The sequence below is a fragment of the Eulemur rufifrons genome, chromosome 6 (assembly GCF_041146395.1).
Source record: "Eulemur rufifrons isolate Redbay chromosome 6, OSU_ERuf_1, whole genome shotgun sequence".
NCBI lineage: Eukaryota > Metazoa > Chordata > Mammalia > Primates > Lemuridae > Eulemur > Eulemur rufifrons.
Genome location: NC_090988.1, coordinates 50,718,280 through 50,743,847, shown reverse-complemented (window position 1 = coordinate 50,743,847; position 25,568 = coordinate 50,718,280). Strand labels below are relative to the sequence as shown.

Sequence of the window (25,568 nt, the reverse complement as noted above, 5' to 3'; positions counted from 1 at the left end):
TTTTACTCTTTATGTAATAGGGACAATAATATTTCACAAGGTCGATGTGAGAAGCAAATAAGATAGCACATGTAAAATGTAAAGTCCAGTATCTGGTACTTATTAGGCTCAGTAGATTTTTGTTCCTTTCTCTCTTTTCAGGGTATAGCTCAAATCTTATCATGTCTATGAAGCTACTCCCAACTATTTTACTCCCTTCCCTAAATGGTTTTTTAATTAATTTTTATTTTATGCAAATAATACATTTTAAAAAAGATAAAAATCTAGATATTGCTAAAAGAGTTTAACAAAACCCAAAAGCAGTACACTTCCCTAACCCTTCTTTGCTACTCTACTGTGTAATTCTATTCCCCAAAAGCAAACTTTTTTTAAAAAACAGCTTTACTGAGGTATAATTGACATACCATAGACTGCACCTATTTAAAGTATACAAATTGTTTTGACATAGGTATACAGCTTACCACAATCAAGACAGTGAACATATTTATCACCTCCAAGTTTTATTGTACTTCTCTGTAAGTCCTCCTGCGTCAGACTGTTCCCTCACTGCCCCCCCCAACTCTCCCCCTAACAACCACTGATCTGCTTTCTGTCACTATAGATTAGTTTGCATTCTCAAGGTTTTTATATGAACTGTTTTAGTCTGTTGCTGCTAATTCTAACATCTGTGCAGTTCTGGGTTGGTTTCAATTGATTATTTTCCTCCTGGGTCATGTTTCTTGCTTCTTTGTATGCCTGGTAATCTTTGATTGGAACCAGACATTGTCCTTTTTACCTTGTTAAGTGTTGCATGATTTTTGTATTACCGTAAATAGTCTTGAATTTTGTTCTGGGATTCAATTAAGTTACTTGGAAATAGTTTGATCCTTTTTGCTTTTATGATGTTAGCTATGGCTGGAACAGGGCTCAGTCTAGGACTAATGTTTCCCTATTACTGAGGTAAGGTTGTCTTGATTACTTTATCCAGTGCCTAGTAAAATATGAATTTTACTATTCTGGCTTGTGGGAATAGGCACTGTTTTTGGTCATGTGAGAGTACCAGGTACTATTTCCTCTAATCTTTTACATGGTTCTTTCCTGGCTTTGGGTAGTTTCCTCATATGCAAATGCTGATCAGTCTTTTGCTGAATAGTTAAGGGTCCCTTTATAGATTTCCAGGGTTCTTTCTCTCTAAAGCTCTCTCTCATATACTCTCTCCTGTGACATCTAGTCACCTTGGTCTTCCTGAACTCTAAGCTCTGTTTCCTCAACTCAGAGAGTCTGCCAGGCTTCCCTGCATACTCCCTCCCTATGCTGTGGCCTTAGATTTTCCTGAATACTCCAGGCAGTAAGCTGGGGCAATCATAGGGGTCATGACTTGTTTCTTGTTTTCTCAGGTATCATTGCCTTCATTGCTTGATGTCTATTGTCTTCAAAATCATTGTTTCATATATTTTGTCTCTCTCTCTCTCTCCTTATTGGAGCTGGGAGGGTGCCTGTTTCTTCATCTTGTGTGGAAGCAGAAGTCCAGCAATAACTTTTTACCACTTAGCTATTTTTGGCTAGAAAATAGCTAAGAATTTGGCTCCAGATTTCCAAATAACTTGCTTACAGTGTTATTTCTGGATCTGTAAATTGAAGATGTTGTCTGTTGTCTTCCAGTTATGGTTGTTGGGGATTTGCTTTCTTATACCATTCCCTCTTTTCCCTACGTTTTCTCAGTAAATTCAGAGCATAATTTTTTTTTATTAAATAAATAGTTTGGATGTAACATTAATAATATAAATATGGCTGTGTAAATAATGTTCCCTGCTAGGCCAAATAGTGTATTCTGGGGTAACATTTCTTTTTATGTAGACTTTTTTGTTTTTCCTTGTGGTTAATAATTATATCATGGTAGCCATTGGAAAAAAGATAAAGTTGAAGAGATATTCACACTGCACACGAGTGAAAGCTCCAAATGAGATTAAAATTTAAATTTTTTAAAAAGTGAAACCAGGGTTGGGCATGGTGGCTAATGCCTATAATCCTAGCACTTGGGGAGGCTGAGGTGGGAGGATTACTTCAGCCCAGAAGTTCAAGACTAGCCTGGGCAACATAGCAAGACCTCGTCTCTTCAAGGAAAAAAAAAAAAAAAAAAAATCAGGAGGCTGAGGCAGGAGGGTTGCTTGAGCCCAGGTGTTTAAGGTTGCAAGTGAACTATGATCGTGCCATGGCACTCCAGCTTAGGTGACAGAGCAAGACCCTGTCTCAAAAAAAAAAAAAAGTGAAACATAAAAGCACTAAAAGAAAATATGGGTAAATTCCTCTATAACCTTGGAGTGGAGAAGGCCTTTCTAAAACCTAAAATCTAGAAGCTATAAAAGATTGATAAATTCAGCTACATAAAAACCACCCAAAATTTGTCTACAGCAAAATATATCATAAGCAAAGTCAAAAGAGTTTACATCTCATAACATAGGGCTAATATCCCTTTTACAAGAAGGACTCCCTTCTTATAGAAGGAAAGTTAATAGACAAAGTGGCAAAGGGCATGGATATGCATTTCATAGGAAAAGAAACACAAATGGTCCTAAAGTATATAAAATTATGCCCATACTCATTGTAAGAGAAAGGACAATGCATCCATGTTTTCTTTTAATACTTTTTGGGTTAATAAATAAATTTATTCTTTGACTAAGCAATCTCACTTTTGGGAATCTGTTTTACAGATGTACCTACACTTGTTTTAAAACAAAACAAAACAAACAAAAAATATATATATGGTTGTTCATTGCAGTATTGCATGTAATAGTAAGAACTGGAAATAACCTAAATGTTTAGTAACAGAAGACTGGTTGAATAAAACTACAGCACAAGTTTTCCAATACTTCTATCAAATGCCTACCAACCTTTTTTCCAAATTTTATAACTTCTCAAATTGCCTGTCCCTTCCTTTCTTTTTCTTCTTGGAAATTTCTTTCCTGCAGTTCTTGGTTCTCCTGCTTCTATTTGGACTAGGTGGTCTCTCTGGTCCTTTTATGCATCTATAGTCTTGGGACTTTTCTTTACCTTTCTCCTGTGTTGCAGACCCTGTTTCTTTGATCCCGTGTCATCCTTTCTCAAGGTTAACTTCCTTGTTTTGATTCATTACATTCTCCAGCTGACTCCAGAGAAAAGATATGTTGTAGGTGTATATTTTGAATCCTTGACTGTTTGAAAATGTTTTGTTCTACCCTCAGTTAATTGATAATTTATCTTGATATTTGCACCTATGTTGAAAATTATTGATTTGGAATTTGGAAAATATATGCCACTTTATCCTATCAAGAATCAAATTTATAAAATACTGTTTAGACATTTCCCCTCCATTTTACCATTTTGCCTAATTATTTCTGTTACTGGGGTTTTACTATTCCTTTGCTATTTATGTTTGAGCTTTGTTTTTGTAAAGACAGGAGCAAAAATCAAGTTAAGATCCATTGCTTTCAAGTTTACTAGAAACAAAACTAGAAACATTACCAGGAAAGTGAAATTTTAAAGAGATATGCAAAATGCAAACACCAATTTGTTGTTTTCTGATTCTACAAAGTTAACCCAGTTCTGTATTTATCTTGTCACACTGTGCCCATGGACCATACTTTCAGCGCATTGTTATAGGCTGCCTTCTTTAACTCATTTTTTTGCTGTATTTCTGAGGTTCTTTCTGAGATCCTTTTCCTGCTTGCCTTTGGAGTTTAGAATTTCCTTTAGTGAGCGTGCTGTTGGAAAATTTTAGTTTCGTTTGTCTGAAGTATCTTTATTTTACTTGGATTCTTGTAAGAAATTTTTGGTGACTATGGAATTATTCTTCAGCATCTTGAAAAAAATACCTTTCCACCATGTTTCTCAGAATCAGTCACCTATTATTGTTGTTAGGGGCCAAATGAATGTATCTTTATTTAAAGTATTATTGTTGATTAACCTAAATATCTTCTTGTATTTTTCTCTTACAGGGAATACAGTGAGTAACCTGATTATGATCATACCTCCAATTTTCGGTGCAATTCAGAGCGTTAGAGATGGTCTGGAAAAACGGTACATTGCTTCTTATTTAGCACTCACAGGTATGTATAACATTTCATTTGAAAAAATGATGTACAGTATTCAAATGGGCTGTTTTTCTCATTCATTTCTAAGCAGTTCTCAATTTTGTCGTCTTTATTACACAACTTGAACATATCTGAAACTGCTTAGTAAAAACTCCACAGACTGGCCAGGCACTGTAGTTCACATCTATAATCTGAGCACTTTGGGAGGCTGAGGTGGGAAGTTTGCTTGAGGCCAGGAGTTTGAGACCAGCTTAGGTAACACAAGGCCCTGTCTGTACAAAAAATTTTAAAAATTCGCCTTGTGTGGTGGTGCACAATTGTAGTCCTAGCTACTTGGGAGGCTGAGGCAGGAGGATCACTGGAGCCTGGGAGTTGGAGGGTACAGTGAACTGTGATCATGCCACTACATTCCACCCCAGCCTGGTAATAGAACTAAACCCTGTCTCACAAAACAAACTTAACAAAACAAAACAAAACAAACCACCAACAAAAAAAAAACTTCCACAAAGCTTGCCAGTAAATTGAACTGCATTTTGAATAAATTTTTTTAGAAGGTACAAAATATTTCAAGCATACAGAACAGAATAGAGATAATATAACAAACACACCCACATTTCTTACGACCCTCTTTGTCAGGTCTTAACAGTTTGTAATGTTTATTTCAGATTTTTTTTTTTTTAAAGAAAATAAACTACTATAGATAAACTTGATTTTATCCCCCTCGACCTCCTAGCATCCCCCCCCAGCTAACCTCTATTCTGAATTTGATGTTTATCATTTTCTCACATTTTTTTGTGTTTATACGACATATGTATGTATACTTAAATGTATATTTAGTATGGTTTTGCATAGTTTTAAACTTTTTGGAAAGGTACCATCTAACCTTTTGCAACTTATATTCTTATATAAAATATGTAAGATTACTCACTGTATTCCCTATAAGAGAAAAATGCAAGAAGATATTTAGGTTAATTAATAATATTACCTTAAATAAAGATACATTTATTTGGCTGTTAACAATAATTAATAGGTAAGTTCTCAGAAAGATGGTGGAAAGGTATTTTTAAGGTGCTGAAGAAAAATAATTCTGTAACCAGAAGCTACAAAGAACTCAAGCAAATCAGCAAGAAAAAAATCAAACAACCCCATCAGAAAGTGAGTAAAAGACATGAACAGAAGCTTTTCAAAAGAAGATAGACAAATAGCCAATAAACATATGAAAATAATGTTCAACATCACTAATCATCAGGGAAATGCAAATTAAAACCACAATGAGATATCACCTTACCTGTTAGAATGGCTTTTATTAAAAAGTCCAAAAATGATAGATGTTAGTGTGGATGTAGAGAGAAAGGAACACTTCTACACTCTTGGTGGGACTGCAAATTAGTACAACATCTATGAAAAACGGTGTAGAGATAGCTCAAAGAACTAAAAGTAGAGCTACCATTTGATCCAGCAGTCCCACTATTGGGCATTTACCCAAGGGAAAAGAAGTCATTTTATCCAAAAAACACCTGCACTCAAATGTTTATTGCAGCACAATTCACATTTACAAAGATGTGGAATCAACCCAAGTGCCCATCAATTCATGAGTGGATTAATAACATGTAGTGTATATACACCATAGAATACTACTCAACCATGAAGAAGGATACTTAATGGCTTTTGTAACAATTTTAGACAGAACTGAGGACCATTATCCTAAGTGAACTATCTAAAGAATGGGAAAACAAACACCACATGTAGTCACTATTAAATTGGAACTGATTGATGAGCACATATGTGCATAGAGGGAAGTAAAACTTAACACAAATCAAGCGAAGGGAGGAGGGGATAGGAGAAAACCCATCTAACAGGTACTATGAACACTATCTGGGTGATGGGCACACTTATAATCGTGACTAAAGCATTATAAAAGTGATCCATATAACCAAAAATATTTATACCCCCATAATACTTTTAAATAAAAAAAAAAAAAAACCATTCTGTAGTCACCAAAAATTTCTTACAAGAATCCAACTAAAATACAGGTACTTCAGACAAATGAAACTAAAAGTTTTCCACCAGCACACCCACTAAAGGAAATTCAAAATTTCAAAGGCAAGCAGGAAAAGGATCTCAGAAAGAACCTCAGAGATACAGTAAAAAATGAGTAAAAGAAGTCAGCCTACACCCGTGGCTGCTGAAAGTGTGGTCCATGGGCACAGCATGACAAGATAAATACAGAACTGGGTTAACTTTGTCTGTAGAATCAGAAAACAACAAATTGGTGTTTGCATTTTGCATGTCTCTTTAAAATTTCATTTTCCTGGTAATGTTTCTAGTTTCTGTTTCTAGTAAAGCACAAAAACAATGGATCTTAATTTGATTTTTGCCCTTATCTTGACAAAAACAAAGCTCAAACATGAATAGATGGATGAGTCAACTTTACCAGACCCTAAGGTGGGAAAATCACATCTGTAATATTCTTATGTCATCATAAAGAAAAAAAAAACAAAGTGGATTCTTTCTACTAGTTTATTTCTTCTGCTGCTGCTTTTTTAAGTATTACTCACATGCCATATTTCTTTTTTATAACCCTAAATACAATTTCTTTTGTTTTAGCTCGTGGTGGATATTATTTCCACATGGACAGAAAAGACTTCTAATGACCACAAAACTGTAAGCTGTAGGATATCGTCTCAGATTCTACCATAATTAGATTATTCATTAGATATGAGAGATTTTAGTTTCACAATCTGTTACTCATATGCATGATTACTCCTTTCCAGAAAGTTTGAAACTATGTGAAACCATGCTACATATACTTTTTAGGATGCATACATATGGTAGTATAAGCACAAAAATGTGAGAAAATGGTAAGCATCAAATTCAAAATAGAGGTTAGCTGGGGGGAGATGCTGGTAGGTTGAGCGATATAAAATCAAGTTTAACTATAGTAGTTTATTTCTTTAAAAAAGAAAAGATCTAAAATTGGTGTTTATTTCTTATTTAAAAATAATTTGAGGCTGGGCATGGTGGTTCACACCTGTAATCCCAGCACTTTGGGAGGCTAAGGCAGGAGGACTGCTTGAGGCCAGGAGTTCAAGACCAGCCTTGGCAACATAGTGAGACCCCCTGCCTCTACAGAAAAATTAAAAATAAAACCAGCCAGGAATGATGGCATGTGCCTGTAGTCCTAGCTACCTGGGAGGCTTAGGAGGATTGCTTGAGCCTACGAGTTTGAGGCTGCAGTGAGCTATGATCATACTACTGCACTGCAGCCTGGGTGACAGAGCAGGACCCTGTCTCTTTAAAAAAAAAAAAAAAAAATCTTATTGAAACAAAAGAATTACAAAACACATCAACCCCTCCTACCTTCAGCCCCCATAAATATACTCATACACATATATAGATATATATGTATATGTGTGTGTGCATATATATATATATATATATATATATATATATATACCAATTCTGACAAAAGGGAGCAGTCTTGAGCTAGGAATCTTTTTTTTGACATTCATTAAAAAATCACCTTTTTATTTATGTCAAAAGCAAGAGAATGATCAGACTAGTAATTTTTTTTTTTTTTTTTGACAGAGTCTCACTCTGTTACCCAGACTAGAGAACAGTGGCGTCATTATAGCTCACTGCAACCTCAAACTCCTGGGCTCAAGTGATATTCCTGCCTCAGCCTCCCTAGTAGCTATGACTACAGGCATGCACTACCATGCCCAGCTAATTTTTTAATTTTTTGTAGAGGTGGGGTCTCACTCTTGCTCAGGCTGGTCTCAAAAGGGGAAACCAACCAAATCAGAATATTGAAATGACAGAGAAAGGGTTCCAAATATAGATTACAAGTAAGCTCAACAAAATACAATAGAAATTGGAAAACCAACACAAAGAAACTATACCAAAAAAATTTAGGAAATGCATGAAAAATTCACTAAAGAAATTGAATTATTAAAAAAAAATCAAATAGAACTTCTGGAAATGAAAAATTCATTCAAGGAAATACAAAACACAGTGGAAAGTCTTAAGAACTAGACCAGGCAGAAGAAAGAATCTTAGAGCTTGAAGACAACATCTTTGAATTAAACAAGTCAGTGAAAGATAAAGAACAGAGAATTAAGAGGAAAGAACAAAGCCTACCAGAAATATGGGATTATGTTAAGAGGCCAAACATAAGAAATATAGGCATCCCTGAGGGTGAGGAAGAAAACACAAGGGTTGGAAAACCTATTTGAGGGAATAATTGAGGAGAACTTCCCTGGGTTTGCTAGAAATTTAGATATCTAGCTACCAGAAACTCAAAGAACACCTGAGAGAATCATCACAAAGAGGCAATCACCACGACAAATAGTCATCAGACTAGCCAAAGTTAACACGAAGGAGGAACTCCTGCAAGCTGTAAGGTGAGAACATCAGGTAACTTACAAAGGAAAACCCATCAGACTAACTGCAGACTTCTCAGCTGAGATCTTAGAAGCCAGAAGGGCTTGGGGCCCCATCTTCAGTCTTCTTAAACAGAATAATGGCCAGCATAGAATTTTGTATCTTGCAAAACTAAGTTTCTTATATGAGGGAGAAATAAAGACTTTTTCAGATAAACACCAAGGGAATTTGTCAAGAACAGATCTCCCCCGCAGGAAGTACTCAGATCAGCATTATATGTCAATCAGCACAATAGAAACCCACCAGTGTAAAATCACCCAAAAGCTAAAGTTCAGAGCCCATATAAAATACTGGCTCAAGAGGTAAAACAAAGCAATAAGCTTCTACCGAACAGGATGAACAGAAATGCATCCCACTTATCAATTCTTTCCATAAATGTGAATGGCTTGAATTCCCCACAAAAGAGACATAGGCTAGCTGAATGGATAAAAAAAAAAAATACAAGCCAAGTATCTGCTGTCTCCAGGAAATACATCTAACCCATAGGGACTTATTCAGACTCAAGGTGAAGGGATAGAAAAAAATTCCATGTAAATGGAAATCAAAAGAAAGCAGGTGAGCCATTCTCACATCAGATAACATATTTCAAATCAATAATGGTTAAGAAAGGCAAAGATGGTCACTATATAATGGTAAACAGAGCAATGCAGCAAGAAGAGATAATCCTAAATATTTATGCACACAACACAGGTGTGCCCAGATTCATAAAGCAAACCCTACTAGATCTAAACAAAGTGATAAACAGTAATATCATAATTGCTGGGCACTCTAACACTCCACTGACAGAACTGGACAGATCTTCCAAGGAGAAAATAAAGAAATACTGGACTTAAATGGGACACTAGAGCAAATGGGCCTAACAAATGTTTACAGAACATTCTACCCCAAAACTACGGAATATACATTCTTCTTTTTATTTTTTTTTTGAGACAGAGTCTCACTCTCTTGCCCAGGCTAGAGTGCCATGGTGTCAGCCTCGCTCACAGCAACCTCAAGCTCCTGGGCTCAAGCAATCCTCCTGTCTCAGCCTCCCGAGTAGCTGGGACTACAGGCATGTGCCACCATGCCCAGCTAATTTTTTTATATATATATATTTTTAGTTGTCCATATAATTTCTTTCTATTTTTAGTAGAAATGGAGTCTTGCTCTTGCTCAGGCTCGTCTCGAACTCCTGAGCTCAAACAATCCACCCACCTTGGCCTCCCAGAGTGCTAGGTTTATAGGCATGAGCCACTGCGCCTGGCCAGAATATACATTCTTCTGATCAGCACCTGGAACATTCTCTAAGATTGATCACATCTTAGGCCACAAAATATGTCTCAACAAATTCAAAAAAATAGAAATTATACCATGTATATTCTTAGACCATAGTGGAATAAAATTAGAAATCAACTACAACAGAAACACTCAATTCTACACAAAGTCATGGAAATTAAACAACCTATTGCTGAATGATTATTGGGTCAAGGAGGAAATTAAGATGGAAATCCAAAGAGTCCTTGAACTAAATGACAAAGGGGACACAAGTTATCAGAATCTGTGGGATTCAGCAAAAGCAGGCTTACATCAAGAAGACAGAAAGATCGCAAATCAACAATCTAAGGAATCATCTCCAGGAACCAGAAAAGGAAAAGCAAACCAATCCAAAACCCAGCATACGAAAGGAAATAACTAAGGTCAGAGTAGCACTAAATGAAATTGAAAATAAAAAAATAATACAGAGGACTAATGAAACAAAGAGTTGTTTCTTTAAAAAGATAAACAAAATTGATAGACCTCTTGCTAGATTAAGCAAAAATAGAAAAAAAAGTCCCAAGTAACCTCAATCAGAAATGAAAAAGGAGATAGTACAACTGATAGCACAGAAATACGAGATATCGTTTGTGAATACTGTAAAAATCTCTATGCACATAAACTCAAAAGCATTGAGGAAATGGACAAATTCCTGGAAACACACAACCTTCCAAGGCTCAGTCAGGAAGAAATAGAACTCCTGAACAGACCAATTATGAACAATGAGATTGAAGCAGCAATAAAAAATCTTTCAACAACAACAAAAAAGTCCCAGACCAGATAGTTTCACAGCCAAATTACATCATACCTGCAAAGAAGAATTGGGACCCATACTGCAGAAGTGATTTCATAACATTGAGAAGGAAGGAATCCTCCCCAACTTATTCTATGAAGCCAGTATCACCTTGATACCAAAGCCAAGAAAGGACACAACAACAACAAAAAAAGGAAAACTGTAGACCAATATCCCTTATGAATACAGATGCAAAAATCCTCAATAAAATTCTAGCAAACTTAATTCAGCAAACCAAATTCAACCATTCCAAATTAAAAGAAACATGACAGCTAAGTGCAATATGTGATCCTAGATTGGATCCTGATTTGGGTCTTCAGGAAAAGAAGCTTTAAAGGACAATATTGGACAAATCAGTGAAATATGAATAAAGATTGTATAATAATATTACATTAATGATAAATTTCTTGAATTTGATCATTGCGTTGTGATCATATAAGAGAATGTCCCTGCTTAGGAGATATATGCTAAAGTATTTAGGGGTAAAGGGCCATGCTCTCTGTAACTTACTCTCATAGTTCAGCAAAATAACAATGTGTTTAGTGCTTTATTTTATATACTTTTTTATATAAGGGGAGAGAGAAAGAAAATATGGCACAGTGTTAATAATGAGCAAATCTAAGTTAAGGGTATATGGGAGTTTATTATAATTTCTTGTAACTTCTATACTATCTTAAACATTTTTAAAATAAAAGGTTTAATTTTTTAAAAGAGATTTATGGAACACTTAATGTCTGTATGGTGGTATATACCAAACAATCTAACAATGGACATGAAGATTAAAGATAGGAACAGAGTGGATAGTGATTATAGGAGGAATGTTTTGCTAATCCTTCTCTTCTTAACCGCCACCCCTGGTAGTAAATGACTTCTTCCTCTGTGCTGCTTCTATACCTTATTCTTGCTTTTGTGATTGGACTTTGATCATTATACATGGTACTGTCATAATTTGTTTAAATGTCCCTTCTGTAAGTCCAAGCTTCCTGAAAGTACGGCTAAATTTTATTTTTCTGGATTTCTGGCATTCAGCAATACCTGATATAAACTAGACACATGGGAATATTTGATGAATGAGTGAATAAATAAATAAATACTTTATTTTAAACACCTCTGAACAATAGGCAAATTTTACTAAAATCTCTTTTTTATATTCTTGTTTGAATTTTTCACTAATTCTCCCAACCACATGTATGTATATACACACACACTGAGAGAGAGAGAGAGAGAGAGAGAGAGGGAGGAGAAGGAGAGGAGAGGAAAGAGAAACACTAAACTTTACCTGGAAACAGATACGATTTACAAATCAAGGATGTTTACTAAATACCATAACAAGATTTTCAGTATTTTAATTTTGTGACCAAAACCCCATACCAACTGCTTAACTGATATGCACTTAGTTTTTGGAGTTTAGGGAGATTTAGCAGAAAGAATTGGTAATTTTGGCTTTGTGAAGTATTTTAGGAACAGACTGTTAGTAACTTATGAGGTTCATTGTGTTCTGGCTTGAAGCCTAGATCCACCAAGAATTTAGTTCTTTTTAAATTTATTCAACAGATATTTCCTAAGAATCTATTATGTGCTAGGTATACTTCTTAAACCACTGTTCATTGGAACTTACAGTCTAGCGGGGAAACAGACATTAATCAAATAATTTTATAAATGAGATGTACTTAACAGTTGTAATGAGTGTTACAAAGAAAAAGCACAAATGCAATGAGGATGAATTGGGAAAATTACAAGTTAAAAACATTAATTTTTCATAATATTTTCTTCCACCCTGTGTCCCTGGGCAATTGCCTATTCTTCTAGTAAGCCTGACTTCAGTTTAACTCAGCATCGCAGTTATGGCTGCTTTGGAACCAGTCCCTTTGTCTAATATATTCCTCTTTCTCTTTGTTTTTTTATTATATTGTGTCACAAATATATACATTTTATGAAAGGAAGAGATGCTCATAACGGATCAACAGAAGTTGTCTTCTGTGATTATAGTCGTCCCTGGGTATCTGCGGAGGATTGGCTCCATGACCACCCACCCATACCAAAATCTGTAGATGGTCAAGTCTCTGATAGAAATGGTGTAGTATTTGCATAAAACCTATGCACATTCTCCCTTATATTTTAAATCATCTCTAGGTCGGGTGCAGTGGCTCATGCCTATAATCCCAGCACTTTGGAAGGCTGAGGTGGGAGGACTGCTTGAAGCCAGAGGTTTAAGACCAGCCTAGGCAACGTTGTGAGATACTGTCTACAAAAAATATTAATAAAAAAATTAGCCAGGCGTAGTGGCATGTGCTACTAGGGAGCCTGAGACAGGAAGATCACTTGAGCCCAGGAATTTGAGGTTACAATGAGCTACAATTGTGCTACTGCACTCCAGCCTGGGTTACAGAGTGTGACCTTGTCTCTTATTTAAAAAAAAAAAAAACAACTCTAGATTACATGTTATATAAATAGTTGTATACTATATTTTTATTTGTATTTTTTTATTGTATTATTTTTATTGGTTTTTTTCTTTTTCAAATATTTTGAATTAGTGGTTGATTGAATTTGCAGATACTAAACTCGTGGATATGGAGGGCTAACTGTATTTTTCTAATAGTTCTTTTAGTAAAAATTGCTATTAATAAATTGAAGAGGGAATGATAATATTTAAGTAAATATTTTTAAAATCAGTGAAATTGTTTCTTCTTCATAGAGAAAGAGAATTCAAATGAGTTTAATACTCCTTGTTCCATAATAAAATTAGAGAATAAATTAAAAACTAAGAACAAGTTATTTGAAGATAAATTCTACCTGCCCATTTAGTATTTAGTGTTTGACATTAGGATTTTTAGAATTTTCCAAGCTTCATGTGATATTGGATTAGTCATTAATTTTCATGAGGCCACAAAATTTGCTGTTAATGTTGTTGGAATTTGGAGAAACAATAGTCATTATTCATAGAGCATGTATTATACACCAGGCTGTGTGACAGGTACATTAATTATTTCATTTAAAACTCACCAGAACCTATAAGGAACTCTTTTTTAAATCTCATTTTATAAAAGTAGTGTTGTGGAAGAGAAGTAACTTGCCCAAAATCACACTATTAATAAATGAATCCAGGTTTAAACCCAGAATCTGTATCATGCCAAACACTAATAACTTAAAATTTTGCATTAGGTAAGCTAGAATCAAGCCAAAAGAAACATTTTCCATGAAATTTTTCTCTTTACTCCTAAAGTCACAAATTTTTATTTATCTTAGTCCTTTAAAATAAAAATGTGTTCATTTATTCTTTCTTTTACAAAGATTTTTTTGAGTACCAGCAAAAGAGACAAAGTTCTTGTCCCCGAAGAGCTTGTTATGGTGAAGGGAGATGAGTTGCAAATAAATAAACAATAACAACAAAATCTATTTGTACAAATCTGTTGTGCATTCTGTTTGTAGTTTTACAATTATTTAAATGAGTAGGTAATTGGTAACAAGAAAAACAAAATAAAATAAAATGGTGAAAACATAAAAAGCAGAGTAGAAACAAGATCTATTAAAGATTTTTATTATCTCTTTGTAAGTCCAATTCTGAAATAGAAAGTTACAGAAGTGGAAATGTCAGAAACATAAACTCATTTTCCTAAGAAAAGGATGATTAGAAATACTTTGCATGGAGCAACTTTAATTAAGTTTAGTATGATCATACCTATAGTCTGTCACTGCCAGACTAAATCAGAGTCATCTTAAATTATCTTAACAATATAAAACTTTTTATCAAGAAGAAATTGAGTGGATGCTTTAGAATACTGTATACTGGACTAATAACCTTTTAAATTGTACCAATTACACGTAGTATTGAAATAGGCATAAAATCAATGTGCCATGGAAAGGACTTTTGGAAATTATTCTATAACTTGCTTACTAACTTATTTAGTCCAGTTTTCTAGATATTGCCAAAAATATCAGTGGCCTTTTTTTTTTCTAGTGTGTTAAATAGTAACATTGAAGAACAATTGAGGAAAACAATGTTTTTTAAAATACCCATAATCTCATCATCCAACATAAATAATATTTTCTTTTTTTTTTTATTAATAGTTCTGAATCCTTGTGCATATGCAAGTGTTGTTTTCATATGATTATACTTTAAATAAACATGCTTAACCTAGTAGCCAAAATTCAGTGACAGAATCAAGCAGAAAAGCAGGAACCACAGATAGCTAAGTAGACTGAGTAGTTAGTGAGCAGGAAATGAGATGGTCAGGTAAGTAGCCTGGAAGAATTACCTAAGGCAGAAAGCCAACAATTTCAATGGCTCTTCACATGGTTCCTATGGCCTCAGTTGTGGCTAATGTTTCATAGTGTTTTAGGCTGGATCCAGAATAAGACAATAATTGAACAACAAATAATTATTTTCTAAGAAAACAGGTATAAAAATATAACACCTAGTCTCCTTTCTGCTATTATCATGTCTGTTATTGTTCTAGCTTCATTCTGGCCGCGGGTGTGTACACACAGATTACTGTAATAAGGTTATAATACTAGATAGTTGATAGATTAGAAAAGGGAGTGATCAGTTCCCTTGAGAGTAGATGGGAAACAATTAGAAAAGCTCTTTTTAAATACCATGAATGGCTTTTCATAAGTATAGGGATAAGGTCCAAACTTCTTAATACAGTTCTCCAAAGCTCATGCTTTTGATCACTGCTCTCTACTGCCAGTCTAATATTAGGTAGTGCATTTTGTTTCTATTGTGAATGCTAACTTCACTTGGAAAGCTATAGGCATGCATGCCCTGGAAATTGTAGTTGGCATTGTTTTGACAACACCAATAACACTAAAAGCTTTAGCTGAGTATGTACATTTAAAAATATTTTGTATACAAAGTTACTGATATCTTTGACACTTTATAGAAACATGGCCTTCTCCTTGTATTATTTATTCTAGGTCCCTTCTTATGCACCAAAGTAAACCCTGATGTGATTTAAAAGGAACTCATTGTACTCCTTAAGACTTTTAATTTTCTGTCATGGCAAATAAGCTAACACGCTTCCAGAATCTAATGATACCACCTATATACATGAATTTTTTCATAGCTTCAGTTAGGGATTAGAAAACAAAATTTATTGATACCTATTGTATGCCAGGTATGTGTCAAGTATCCCTCACAGCAACCTTTCATGACAAACATTATTATCCTTATTTTACAGCTGAGGCAACTGAGTCCCAAACAGATTTAAGCAGCTTTCTAAAGTTAAGTAGTAAGTGATAAACGTGGGATTCTAGTCTAGGTCTGATTCCAAAACCTTTGTACACTATTTTCAGTGTGATCAGATGAGTCAAAATACATGTGATAAGAGCATATCTGTGTTTTATTATAATCTTGAAAAATTCTGGCGGGTAGCTTGCCAAAATATTTCGATTAAGAGGTTCCAACTGAGTGAAATTCTATTATACACTGGAGAGACTCTCAAAACTCTAGTAAACTGTTATGAATATGAACGTCTAATTAGAAGATGCAGATGGTACCTTGACCTCCTTGTTCCAATTCCATTTCTATTTTGATTGCATCAGACTTCACTTTGGATATGACCATGTGGGGAAACTTGTCCCTGCTACTTGTTTTGTGGAATGCCCTGGATAATTTCTGCAGATATAATTTTTATGTTAACTTTGATGCCAAAACCAAGCAAATCAAATGAAACTCTTCAAGTGAAATATCATGATGAAATGTTAGCTAAAATAGCCACCCTGATATTAATAAAATGTTTTATTCTCCATGTGACTGAATCAGTTTGCATGCAAAGAAAAGAAAACTTAGATTTCTTTTTTAAATTATCTCCAGAATTTCTAATTTATATAAATTAAGGACCAATAAATGCCATTTTGTTTTCACACTTTTGACATTTGTTCCTTTGATGTAAATATCTTCTCCAGTCTTGATTTTCTTATATGTGGTGATTTGAATAATTTTCATATTCACCTCCTAGTAAATTGTTGTATATCAGTAATGAAAGCTGGTTTACTGTTTTAAATTTCCCCTGTTTTCCAGCCATGCCTACTTCTTTCAATTGAAACATTTTCTCTTTAAATGAGATAACCTATTTTAAAATCTGTATTCCTTAACAAGTTGGTCCTAATCTGGACTGTCTACCTTGCCAGTTTCATGTTCCACAACTCTCCTGAATGTACCCCACACTGTAGCTGTATCAAACTATTAATACTTGCTGTTTTTAGTACTATATGTATATTCATATCTCTTCCTTTAACCTCCTTTGTCTGGTAAACTACACATGTCTATCATTCAGGACTCTGCTTCCTTTAGAAAGCGTTCCTTTAAACCTTCCTCAGTCTCCTGCTAGAATCAGATGACCCTTTTCTGTTCTTCCACAAAATACAACACATATCTTTATTACAGCATTTATTGCACCATATTGTAATTATCTGTGTACTTTCTGACTTTCCCCTAATATGTCTTAGAAGTCAAGAGGGAGAATGGCAGAATATGAAGTTGAAGAAATTTAGGCAGAGGCCAGATCACAGAGGGCCTTACCATAGGCCAGAGTAAAAAGTCTGCTCTGTATTCTAAGAGCAATGGAAAGCCAATGGAGGATTTTTAAATAGGAGAGTGACATGATCCTATTTATATTTTTAAAAGATAACCCTGGCAGCTCTGTGGAGAATGGATTGATAGAGCACAAGCTAAGTAACCAGTTAATAGAGGCTCTTGTGGTGGTCCACGTGAGAGATGATAGTGGTTTAACTAGAATGGCACCTGTGGAGACTGGAGAGAAGTGGATGACTCAGGATACACTTTGGAGGTAGTGCCTGGAGGGCTTATTCATGCATTAAATGTGGGAGTTCAAAGAAAGGGAAGAAGTTTTAAAGATGACTTTCAGGTTTCTAGTTTGAGCAACTGTGTAGATAGGGGTTCCATTAACTGAGATGGAGAAGACTAAGAAAGAGATTTGGAGGGAAGATCTGTCACTCTGTTTTGATTATGTTGAATATGAAATGCCTGTGAGACATTAAGTGAGCCAAATAGGCATTTAGGTATATGAGTTTGGAATTCAAAGGTAAGGTTTAGGTATTATTGTCCTCAAGCTGGTATATAAAGTCATGGAAATTGACAAGCTCACCAAGGGAATGGATGTAGAGAGACAAGAGGCCCCAAGGATGGACATAAATATCACGAGTTTATCACCCAAAGGTAGACTCTGAAATGCAGACATATTTTAGCTATGTTTTTAATTAGTTGCCCACATTTGAAAAATTGGGAGAATTTACTTAGAAATCCAGATCTCTGACTTCTCTTGAATAATTAAAAAAGCCAACAACACTGAGCCTGTATTTGTGCATGGTAACAATCAGCCTGAATTATTCTCTCCAATTTCCTCTTTATTATGGTCTGTCCTATTGACCACAGCCTCTACACTGCTCCTTCTTTTCTTTCACTTAGCATTTTACTCATATGCCTCTCTGGGCTTTTGAATTTACAGCTCCTGATTTAGACATTAAAAATAGAAGAATCCCATTGAACATAAGCCTCTGAAAAAAGAAAAAAAAAAATAGTAGGAGCCAACAAAGGAACTATGAAGAAGCAACTAATGTGATAGGAAAACCAGGAGAATAGAGTGTTACAGAAAACTAGAAAAAAACTAGAGAGGGAAATATTTCAATTATTAAATGCTACTAAGAAATTGAGTAAGATGAAACAGAAAATGGCTATTTCAGTGGTGCAAATAGGTTTGAGGGATGGATAGGAAAGAGGTGAAGAAGTAGAGGCAATTTTTTTGAGAACTCAGAAAAGTGAAGAAGCACAGGTAAATGGGGCAGGAGAGTGGGTTTGGGAGATATTAGAAAATATGCAAACAATCCATTAGAGAGGTAGAAATTGATGATATAGGAGAGAAAGGTGAGAATAAAGTGAAGATCTTAGAGTGGTAGGTGGTATCCAAGAGCACAAGGGCCTGATTGGCCTTTGCTAGGTAGAAGTATGTTGCTCCAGGGAAAAGGGAAGAAAAACATTGATCCTCTGTTGGTGGTGACACAGATTACTAACAGAAATGAGAATCAGCAGTGTTCAGTAGAACCAGAGAATTATTTTAGACTCAATATAGACTCTTTGGAATTTAATCTGTAAAAATCTGATGGCAGTTTTCATAAACAGCACACATAAGTTATAGTCTCATGGTATTGAAAGAAATAAAAAACATTTTACATGTTACATATAAACTAACTTCACATGTAGACAGGCTCAGATATGTTAAATGGATTTAGGATTGCCTATGGAGCAGAACTGGGACTTGAACCCAAGTCACTGAGTTCTAGTCTTATACACTTCCTAACACACCAGTAGCTCTAACTCAGTTATCTGAAGTCTAAGTGAATAGTCAGATATTTTAATCTTAAGGGAACATTAGTTGCTTTTTTGGTCAAGTTTTGGAGAGAATTGTGACTAGGAGAATATGTTTAAATTTGTTGCACCCTTGTGGTTCAGCATTTAAAAAGGAAAAAAACAAGTTTCACAACTGATATGGAGATTTTTCTCTTGATAGCCTTGTTATAACCACAAAAAAATATGTTCTATTGAGAGAAAGATAATATTGACTCTTTTCCTATCTTTTCCTGAATTTAATAACAAGTTCTGAAATCATACCGTACCTTCATTTTTCTTCCCATCTAATGAAAATATGTTTGATTTTAGATATGTGCCTTATATTTGCACTTACGGCTTTTGAATTGTTTTATTTGGTGCCTCTAATTTTGTCTTGGTTCATATTCTTACCAAAAAATGATCCTCTTTTAAGTTTTGGATCAACCCTGAGATGTTAAAGTTTATACACTGGCCTCTTGTGACAGTGTCTAGTTAAAAATACATAAATAAATGAAAATAAATAAAGTTTATACAGTGAAGAAATAGTTTCTAAAGTACCTGTTTCTTATCAAGACAATTTTATGTGCAGCCTTAAATCACAACTTATATTTTATCATAACATTCATAAATAAAAATCTTTACTGAAATATATCATGCAGCTGTTGCTAACTTTAGTGGGATTTTTTTTTATTGTTCTTTTGCTTTTGTAACTTGTTTACAGCTAGAAGGATTTTTATTCTCCTTCCCTATTAAAGCACATCAGAGTTTTTGCTTGGACTGGGTATTGTCAGCGTGACGAAACATTTTAAGAGGTTCACGATGTAAGTGTTTATCTTCTTAGTCTCCTTTTCATTCCAGTATTTTAATGTGCCTGGAGAGCATTCAAGTTAATCAACAATTAGAGAGAGGAAGTGACTGAAATGCTTACTAAACTCTCCTTTGATGACTTGAGAAGTATGGAGATGTGGCTGAGTTTCCCCCATCTAGTTCACATTAGACAACTGATTTCAGGCACCTAATTTATTTCTCCCCTACTTTCCTTTGCAGATTACCTCCTGCCCTTGTTTCTTGTGAGATAACTGGATTATTGAAGGGAAAGGAAAAATATCAGCCAATCAGCAAATACTTAATAAATGTTCCCTATATGGCTGGCACTTTGCTAAGTTCTAGAGATTCTTTAGTTAACTGTAGAGACATGGTCCATGCCTTTATGAACCTTAGAATCTAACAGCAATCTTTGGCTTTTGATGTGCAGCAGAATCATTGACAGCTCCTTAAAATACAGGTACCATGGCAATAATTGAATCACAAGTTTCTGGGCTGGCCTAGCATTTATAAAGCTGTATAGGCAAAACGGTGTGCTCCAAAAGCTGATAACTATCGGCCTAGTCAAACATTAATTCTTGGATGCCTTGTGTGGTGGTTTAACTGGAAAGGAAGCAGAGGAAGATTTGACTTAGGAGGTGACACTTAAAAGGGATCTGCGATATATATTGAAGTATTAAGTGGTAAAAGGACATGATATATCCAACTGATTCATAAATGGTTGAGAAAAATAAATATATATAAAAATTAGCAAAATGTTAAAAATTGGTAAATCTGAACCAATATGTAAAACATACAAGAGTTCACTGTACTAGTTCTTTCAACATTTCTGAAAGTTTGAGATTATTTCAAAAGAAAACAGTTGAAAGGAATAAAAAGCAAAAATTAAAATGGCTCCAGAAGTTGCATAAGATTTCAATAATCAGAGACATAAGTTGGGGGCAGGTAGGATTGAATGACGGAGAGAATTAGTATTCCAAGCAAAAAGGGCAGGGTGAGCACAGGATGAGCAAAAGCAAAGCAAACTAGAGTTAGTAGAGTGAGATCAGAGACAAGGCAGTCAGCTGTAACTGAACCACAAGTTGCAATGGAAGATATTAGTGGAGCCACATTATGAAGTTCCAGGTAAGCCTTGCAAGGAGTTTATTCATTAATAAACTAGCAGTCACCAAGTAGGATGGTCATACTCCAAGAGATAAGAATAATTATGTTTGGATGCAGGAAGAAAACTATTTAACTTCTATTTGTATATGGCTACTCTTTACCTCATATTTTTAAATTTCAATTTTATGTGTTTTAAAACATGTATCTTAGCACCACAGTATGTATGCAATTTACAAATATATAGAGTTGCTTAAAAACATTTTTTGCTATCAAAGTTGAGAGACTACTCCTTTAGACATCTTGCCTTGTAACCAGAGTGATATTTTTTTAACTATAAAACTAATCATGTGGCTGGGTGTGGTGGCTCATGCCTGTAATCCTAGCACTCTGGGAGGCCGAGGCGGGTGGATTGTTTGATCTCAGGAGTTCGAGACCAGCCTGAGCAAGAGCGAGACCCCATCTCTACTAAAAATAGAAAGAAATTATATGGACAACTAAAAATATATATAGAAAAATTAGCCGGGCATGGTGGCGCATGCCTGTAGTCCCAGCTGTTCGGGAGGCTGAGGCAGTAGGATCGCTTAAGCCCAGGAGTTTGAGGTTGCTGTGAGCTAGGCTGACGCCATGGCACTCACTCTAGCCTGGGCAACAAAGCGAGACTCTGTCTCAAAAAAAAAAAAGAAAAAGAAAAAGAAACTAATCATGTTAATCCCTATATGTATATGTGTGTGTGTGTGTGTGTGTGTGTGTGTGTGTGTAAGGGAAATTCATTTGTATTGCAATAGGTTTCTTAGGCCAAACTAAAGTAATTGCCAGAGTGTCTTCCACCAGCCTTCCTGGGAGGCATGAGTCAGCACACTTATGTAACCAAGGTGTTATCTCCTATGTAAACTAATGTGATCCCGCTTTCCTGTGGCATGTTGCCACTATTGTTCTGAGCCATATATGAGCGCTCGCTATGCTCTGGCCATGGCGGTACCCTCCACCCCCAGACAATAAAAGACATGTCTCATCTGCCCAGTGCTGCCCATCTTTCCACTCCCGGAAGCCTGCTCCAGTACACTCACTAGCCGCAGAGCCCACTCCCCACAGTGTGTGTGTATGTGTGTGTAGTTTTTCAACAACTTTACTTTGTCCTTAGGATAAAGGTCCAAATCTGATTAGTTTGAAACTTGGCTGTAAAAGCTCTTCCTAATCTAGCTGCTACAAACCATGCATGCCCTTCTTATCACTGAATTGCCTGCTCCAAATTTTTCATGATTTAAGCCAAGCTCTTTTAATTCTTTGAATACAATAACCTTGTTTTTACTCTAGAATCTAAATAGAAAGATCTCATTGTTTAAAAAGCTCCGTAGGGCGGTGTAGGGCGGTGCGGTGGCTCACGCCTGTAATCCTAGCACTCTGGGAGGCCGAGGCGGGTGGATCGCTCGAGGTCAGGAGTTCGAGACCAGCCTGAGCAAGAGTGAGACCCCGTCTCTACTAAAAATAGAAAGAAATGATTTGGACAGCTAAAAATCTATATAGAAAAATATTAGCCGGGCATGGTGGCACATGCCTATAGTCCCAGCTACTCAGGAGGCTGAAGCAGTAGGATCGCTTAAGCCCAGGAGTTTGAGGTTGCTGTGAGCTAGGCTGATGCCACGGCACTCACTCTAGCCCTGGCAACAAAGCGAGACTCTGTCTCAAAAAAAAAAAAAAAAGAAAAAAAAAAAACCTCTGTCATCTAGCAAACTCTAATTTATTCTTCAAGTCCTAGCTTAAGTGTTAACTTCCCCAGAGAGCCCTCTTTTGACCCCCTTTGTATATATTCCCATAGCTCTGAAACTTCCCTTTTTGTGTTCTTAATGGTTTGTTTAAAGTTCTGAGACAGAAACTATAATTCTTTGTTCATTCCTTTATCCCAAGGGAAATGCTTAAAACATTAAGTGCTCAGTAAATATTTGTTGAAAGTCAGTGGGGTACTTTAGGGAAATATCACAGTGAAATCACAGTGAAATATCACTTCACATCCACTAGGATGGCTATAATCACAAAGACAGCCAATGGCAACTATTGGCAAGGATGTGGAGAAATTAATATATTGCTGATGGGAATATAAAATGGTACAGACGTTTTGAAAAATACTTCTTCAAAATGCTAAGCCGTATGACCCAGAAATTTCACTCCCAAGTACATACCTGGGAGAAATGAAAACATATGTCCACATAAAAACTTGTATATGAATGTTCACAGCAGCATTATTCATAATAGCCAAAGGGTAGAAACAACCTAAATGTCTGCCTTAGCTCAGGCTGCCATAACAAAATACCATAGACTGGGTGGCTTAAATTACAGACTTTAATTTCTCACAGTTCTGGAGGCTGGGAAGTCCAAGATCAAGGTGGCAACTGATTTGGTTCTTGGTGAAGAACCTCTTCCTGGCTTGCAGACAGTCACTTTCTTGCTGTGTCTCACATGGCCTTTCCTCCATTTGTGCAATGGAGAGAAAAAAAGCACGCTTCAGTCTCTTCCTCTTATAAGGACACTAGTCCCATCATGGAGGCCCTACCCCTATGACCTCATCTAAACCTAATTACCTCCCAAAGATCTCACCACCAATTACCATCACATTAGGGGTTAGAGCTTCAACATATGAATTGGAGGCAGGGACACAAACATTGAAAGGATGGCCTTGCCAATAAACTGTCTAACAAAATAAACTATCTCACCGAAAGAGGAATAAACTCATAGCACATTACTGCCCCTTTGAAGGGAAAGATCACAATACAACAGCCCTTTGATTAGCCACCTGTGGCTTAAATTGTTTTATTTGAGAGTTTGTTTTCCAGCACTTGAAAAGAACTGAGCAGATAGAAGGGGTGTGAGCTCCTCAGCTTCCATTCTCGCTAGACCACAGTCCAACAGACTCTGTTAAGCCAGCCTCACAGAGAAAGGGGGAAAAAAAAGGAAAAACCTTTTTGCTATCAGCTGGCAGTAATCACTCTTTTTTTCCCTTTATCTCCATAGAAAGTCCAAGCTGCTTGTCCTCTGTGCTGATATTTCTTTCTTTCTCTTGTGTTGTGCTCTTCCCCCACCTTTGGGAAGTAAAATAAACCTTCTTTCTTTAAAGCTATTCTAATCTTTTGTGTTGAGAATTCTTGTTCATCCCATGCTATGAGTCCCCACCCTAATAAACGTTCAGTATATAACAATGTCCATCACCTGGTAAATGGACAAATATTGATAAAATGTATGTCTACACAGTGGGATATTATTCATCTATAAAAGGAATGAAGCACTGTTGCATTTTACAATGTAAATGAACCTTGAAAATATTATGCTAAGAGAAAGAAACAAGACATAGAAAACTACATATTGTATGATTCCACTTATATGAAATGTCCAGAATAGGCAAATCTATGGAGACAGAAAGTAGATTAATGATTGCCTAGGGCTGGAGAGGTTGAGGGAAAATGGAAAGTGACTGCTAATGGGTATGAGCTTTCTTTTTGAGGTGATGAAAATATTCTAAAATTAGGTGGAGGTGATGGACATCTGAATATATTAAAAACAATTGAATTGTAAATTTTAATGAATTTTATGATATGTTAATTATATATCAATAAAGCTGGTAAATAAGCTTTAGCAAAAATTAATAGTTTGCTTTTTAGGGGCAAAACATAAAATATTGTATAGAAATGTGATGCTGTTCTATTACATCTCTTTGCATTCTAAGTGTATACAAAGGTCAGTTGCAGCACAGTAATTTTTAAAAGAGAGGAAAATAACAAAAATAGTGGAGGAATAAACCTATTGCTGCCCCTTTCTGAAAGGAATTTGAAAACTCAGAGTAGCCACCAGAATAGATTTTCCATCAGAATACTTTTTTATGTGTTGCACAGATTGTTGAAAGGAAATACATTGTAGTGCTCTCTAAAAAGTCAGACTTTTAATGGCTCTGTGAGCAAAGGCAAAAAAAAAAAAAAATCTGACTTTTAATGCTTTATAATTTAACAGTAAGAATAGAACATTGTGAAACAGTTTTGATAAAAAACAGCCTTTGATCCAGGCACGATGAAGTGGCCATTATACCTTTCAGGATAGTCAACCCATGTCATTTTTGTTTTTTTACTTCATAGAATATTGTATGATTTTTAGAGGACCTATAGAGTTTTTTCCCCTTCCACTAAATAATTTATCCACCTTTGTACCTTTTAATTTTTCCTTTGGAAAAAAGACAGGAACCATCCCACTTCCTTATTTCTCTAGTGAAATGAATGCAATAACTGTTTTATTTCCCCCATCTCATTTTGAGGAGTAAAAATAATATAGTAAATAATAATGTATATAGTGATTTTTTTTTTTTTAAAGCAAGAGTAACAAATACTTTGGAATTTTTCTCAGATCACTTCATACAAACTACTCACTATGTTTGTTGAGCTAACTCCTATACATCTGTAAGTTCAACCTCTACCATCATTTTTGCTTTCTCAGATTTTCTTTATAAGTGTCCCTCCTCTGTGCTCCAGTGGTGCCCTAGGCATATCTCTGTATGCCCTCCATTTATTTGCCTTTCTTCTCCATTAGATTATATGCTTCATTAGGCCCAATGACTGGATCTTATCTTTGCACCTCAGCATCTATAACTGAATTTGGCAAATAGGAGGTGCTCAGTAAATGCTGAACTGGACTTAATCAACGAAGCCCTATTATTAGATGTTATAGGAGTTGATAT

The 25,568-nt window shown here is 35.5% G+C and overlaps 1 protein-coding gene across 2 annotated transcripts in view; it reads left to right on the top strand.

Annotated features, from left to right (window-relative positions):
- The window catches only part of ACER3 (alkaline ceramidase 3), a 129,727-nt gene that overhangs the window by 43,535 nt on the left and 60,624 nt on the right, over nt 1-25,568 (top strand). Inside the window, exon 2 of one of the 2 annotated variants that reach the window (XM_069469222.1) lies at nt 3,954-4,064. The exons of the other annotated variant lie outside the window; for it this stretch is intronic. Within the exon in view, the coding sequence (XP_069325323.1) occupies nt 3,954-4,064 (111 nt within the window). The remainder of the gene's footprint in view (nt 1-3,953; nt 4,065-25,568) is intronic. 2 annotated transcript variants of the gene reach the window in all.